Raw genomic sequence first — 5,072 nt, 5'->3', positions numbered from 1 at the left:
CGCTGCCGCTCCCCCTCCCACCTCTCAGGGAAAAATAAGCTCACCTTTTTCATGGTGTTTCCTAAACACGCCTGTTCTGACGTACAGAGATGCTATTTGTTTTGTTACATTTTTATGTAAAATAACATATATTGCGGTTCTTTTTTTTTTGAGAAAAACTTCTAAATTACTGTATTATATTAATATATTGTGTATGACTGAAGTCTTATAGCTCATTTAATTAAAAGTATTAATGGATTATTAAAATTCCGATTACATGCATACATACATACAATACCCTGAGTTGGCAGGGGACCCCCAAGGATCACCAAGTGATGCTCTAAGTGTAGGAAAGGAACGTGAGTCTGTATCCGGTGCTTTAGGTGTTAGTGGCTTTGTAAGACTGAGGGACTGGCAGGCATTGTTAAATTTCAGGTGTGGCAGAGTTAAGTTTTTTTTTTCCTCTGGAGTAAATAGAGCATTTTCTGATCTAAATTAGGTAATCATAAATTACGTCTGTCCTACTAGCAGGAATCATTAGACAGATGGAGATGGCCTCATTACAGGAACATTGCCGTGAATCATCAAATTCATGCAGTGTAATTTCTGTATCAGAAGTGGTGGGGCAGACCCCATAAGCATATATTTTAAGCACATGCATAAATCTGTTTTTGCACAGGAAACCAATTTTATTTATGATTGGAGTGATATGTAAATGGGTACATCACTAGTCATAGGATATTTATCTCTTGTTATATGTAAAATCTGTAAACTCATGTAGGAAGGCAGTTTTTGCTTAGCCATGACAGGATTTCCAAGATAAAAGGTTTATGCTCCCACAGGACACTGCTCCCTTGTGATACTTTATATTATCAACTCCATATCAGAGTTTTTTTGTGCTTAAATTATTCCCAAGAGCTATTTCTGCAAGGGTTACAAGTTTCAGAATAAAGTATCTCTTCTGTTTTTTCTAATCTAAAATTGCATCTTTCATATTTTTTTCTCTGGTCATGACCTTCCTTCTATGGTTCCCAAAACAAACAGTGGGCTGAACGAGTATCGCCCTTATTTGTTCAGCTGGTTTTGAACAGCAGCTCTCAAAAATGTGGATAGAAAGAGGAAATACCAAACATCCATTTGATTCACAGTATTACAGTTGTAAGGATTCAATTCTATCACTTAAAACTTTAGGTATAGATAAAACAGTTTGTCCTGCTCACGTGATCCATAAATTTTTAAGGCTAGAAGATACCATTAGGACCAATTGACTACAGCACAGAAAAGATCAAAGTCCTGATAGTCTCTGCATCAAATCCACTGTTCCTGTTCAGGCCAAATCATAAGTTTTACAAAACAGTATGTTTTATCTGGACCTTCATAAAACCACTTGAGCTACTTACTGGCTTTAGCTGATCTGCATATGCCCGAGTGCATAACTTTCAACTACCTTGAAACAATATTGGAGAATGCTTCAAAATAGTTATCTGACTCTAAAACCTGCTAGGCGGACGGTGGGTTATTATGGCTGTGGTTGGAGATAAGCATCCTCAGAGAATCTAAAAGCTAAACCAGACAATTCCACAGACTCAGCTGCGTTGACATAATGGAAACACTTTGCCTATTGTCTGTGAAACATTTGTTTTGTCAGATATGTTCTGGACACAAGCGTCTTTCCAGCTGCCATAATAACCTCCTGTTCTATGTTTTCATCTCATCTGATTGGATCATTGAGCAGGTTTTAGTGGGTATCAGCAGGGGAAAATCACATCTTTTCCTCAGGGAGCTTACGGGGTACTTTCTGAGAAACTTGTTTCCGGCCTCCCATTAGAGATGGTATGGACAGATTGTCAGGAGCAGCGGACAGTACTTGACCCCTAGGTGAGTGACTCTGGGCATGCAGAGATTTCAGGTGAGAACATTATTCTGGCACAGCCTGCAGGGCTAGTGGTTTTGAAAGACAGCCCTTGAAAAACTAAACCACAAGAAATCAGTCCCTGCCTTAGCCCAAAATTGCTCCCCTGACCCTGTGCCAGGGAATGATCTCAAAGTTCAGGATGTCTGCTCTCTCGCTGCCCTTCCAGGCCTACAGACTTTCTTGCAGCATCTCTAGAAAAGTGACCAAGGATAAAGCATCAGTGTTGCTCTCAAGCAGTCACCTGCCACATGGAGTATGAAGCTCAGCCTCCATCACAGCACTGAAAAAGCTTAGGATTTCTTCTGCCAGCTCATTAAAGCATGTGAGCTTCTGCATTTATTTCAAAAGGTGTGAGTTAGGCGTTGCCTCCTTAGCAAACAGCAACTGCATTAGGTTTCAGCACGGACAAACAAACAACACAGAGTAGTGCTGGATCCTATTCTCAGGACTGAATCATTTTTCAGTTCTGGTGCCAGGACCCCTGCTCTGCTGTGAGACTTGAAGCAGCTCCCACCCTCCCTAATGCTCCATGTGAGGTGTGTCAGAACTTCTGCAGGGCGCCAAGATGCATCGTGCCCACTTAGCCCACGCCATAGGAACAACTTTGGAGCAGAGCAAATAGATTTTCACAGATAATGCTTTCTCCCAGACTTGTGCAGATGACCCTAACATGAGGCATCAGGGTTATGTGAGACAGCTCTTAGTTGCAGGAGCTGTGGTGGGTTGGATTTTTACATCAAAGTGAGTTTGCACAATTGGAAATGCAAATCTGTTGGGTTTTTAAGAATATCAGCTGAAAGTGCTGCTATTAAATGAGGTATGGAAGAACTGACTTCTTCCCCTGAGGATGCTACTCAGGAAAGTTGCTTGTCTGCCCTCTCTGTTTCTCCCTCCCATAAAAGAAAAAGCTGATCCACCCATGAGTCTTTGAGGTCTGTAGATGCTGTTGAGAAGTCGGCTAGCACACTTACAGCAAGTGTTGAGTTTCCCGAGTTTCGCTCAGAGCTGTGGCCAGGCCCTCGGGCCTCCCTTGGCCACCAGAAGGGCAGAGAAGCCTCCAGTGCCAGTGGCTGGTACCCGTATCACACTGCACCAACGCTGCAGTGCTTGAGGGCTGACTGCAGCTGGGAGTCTCACGTCCAGAACAAGCGTTTTACTGTGAAAACTTCAGAGATTTGATGGTTTCTTTTGTATGATTTGTTCCTCCAAGACCCAGCAGTGATCTTCACTTCTGCTGAGTACCTCAGGGTATGCGTTAGGCTGGAGGCTGTCCACACTTCCAAGCCTCAGTCAGATTGAGGATTTCCCAATAAGAGGGAGGAAGGGGGGTGAGTAATTGATTTTCCAGTTATATTTAGCTGTAATAATGTGCAAGAGCTTCAGCTGCTACAGCCCTGGAATTCAAGCCCTGAGTGAATTCATACCTATCTTTATCTGGTGGATATATTCATACACCGCCCACCTTGGTTTTACCACCTGCCAACCCTGAAGCAGACTTTGTTGGCCTGCACCATAGACTCATGTTTCTTGGATTAATTCCTTCAAGTGATGTTACTCACGAACATAAAAGCTTTCTGTGGCAGAGCTTCAGTGCAAGGTTCTCTAACCATCAGCTGTTTGCAGTTCACCAGGTGGCAGAGCGTGTGGAGGCACTGGGCCAGTTTGTGATGAAAACCAGGAGGACGCTGAAGGGCCATGGAAATAAAGTTCTCTGTATGGACTGGTGCAAAGACAAAAGAAGAATTGTGAGCTCTTCCCAGGTATGCCGTTGGGCAGATGTTTTCAGAGATACCGTTGAGTGCTAATACAAATCTTCTGGCTGTACTACATACTACTCTTTTCAGGTGACACTTCTGTATAGTGTAAATTGGTTGGCAGAGTTCCTTGGGAGGTGGTTCTGAAGGGCAGAGGAGACCAGGAAGGCTGGGCACTCTTCAAGAAGGAAATCTTAATGGCTCAGGAGCGGTTTGTACCCACGTGCCCAAAGACGAGCCGGCGCGGAAGAAGACCGGCCTGGCTGAACAGAGAGTTGTGGCTTGAGCTTAGGAGAAAAAGGAGGGTTTATAATCTTTGGAAAAGAGGGCGGACCACTCACGAGGACTATAAGGCTGTTGCAAGGCTGTGCAGGGACAAAATTAGAAGGGCCAAAGCTCATCTGGAGCTCAATCTGGCTACTGCCGTTAAAGATAACAAAAAATGTTTTTACAAATACATCAACACCAAAAGGAGGACTAAGGAGAATCTCCATCCTTTACTGGATGCGGGGGGAAACTTAGTTTCAAGGGATGAGGAAAAGGCTGAGATGCTTAATGTCTTCTTTGCCTCAGTCTTTAGCGGCAAAACCAGTTGTTCTCTGGATACCCCATGCCCTGAGCTGGTGGAAGGGGATGGGGAGCAGGATGTGGCCCTCGCTATCCACGAGGAAATGGTTGGCGACCTGCTACAGCACTTGGATGTACGCAAGTCGATGGAGCCAGATGGGATCCACCTGAGGGTACTGAGGGAACTGGCAGAGGAGCTGGCCAAGCCGCTTTCCATCATTTATCGGCAGTCCTGGCTATCAGGGGAGGTCCCAGTCGACTGGCGGCTAGCAAACGTGACGCCCATCTACAAGAAGGGCCGGAGGGTAGACCCGGGGAACTATAGGCTGTTAGTTTGACCTCAGTGCCAGGGAAGCTCATGGAGCAGATTATCTTGAGGGTCATCACGCGGCACTTACAGGGCACTTACCAGGCAATCAGGCCCAGTCAGCATGGGTTTATGAAAGGCAGGTCCTGCTTGACGAACCTGATCTCCTATGACAAAGTGACACGCTTAGTGGATGAGGGAAAGGCTGTGAATATGGTCTACCTTGACTTCAGTAAGGCTTTTGACAACGTTTCCCACAAAATTCTCCTCAAAAAACTGGCTGCTCATGGCTTGGACTGGTGTACGCTTCGTTGGGTTAAAAACTGGCTGGGTAGCCGGGCCCAAAGAGTTGTGGTGAATGGAGTCAAATCCAGTTGGAGGCCGGTCACTAGTGGAGTCCCCCAGGGCTCGATACTGGGGCCAGTCCTCTTTAATATCTTTATCGATGACCTGGATGAGGGGATCGAGTACACCCTCAGTAAGTTTGCAGATGACACCAAGTTAGATGCATGTGTCGATCTGCTTGAGAGTAGGAAGGCTGTGCAGGAGG

The 5,072-nt window shown here is 45.2% G+C and overlaps 1 protein-coding gene across 5 annotated transcripts in view; it reads left to right on the top strand.

Moving 5' to 3' along the window:
• The window catches only part of GNB5 (G protein subunit beta 5), a 32,875-nt gene that overhangs the window by 7,423 nt on the left and 20,380 nt on the right, over positions 1-5,072 (top strand). For 4 of the 5 annotated variants that reach the window (XR_013955921.1, XR_013955922.1, XM_080607511.1 and 1 more), the window contains one exon: positions 3,518-3,654. Coding sequence is in view for 3 of the 5 variants with exons in the window: in XM_080607511.1 (XP_080463637.1) it covers positions 3,518-3,654 (137 nt within the window). In the remaining 2 variants the exon portion in view is untranslated. Of the gene's footprint in view, positions 1-2,076; positions 2,217-3,517; positions 3,655-5,072 lie in introns of those variants that run through there. The other variant, XM_080607512.1, reaches the window with a different exon arrangement.

The sequence above is a fragment of the Anser brachyrhynchus genome, assembly GCF_964034855.1.
Source record: "Anser brachyrhynchus genome assembly, chromosome: 11".
Classification (NCBI taxonomy): Eukaryota; Metazoa; Chordata; class Aves; order Anseriformes; family Anatidae; genus Anser; species Anser brachyrhynchus.
Note: the sequence above shows the minus strand (reverse complement) of the source record. Positions and strands in the feature narration are given on the sequence as shown.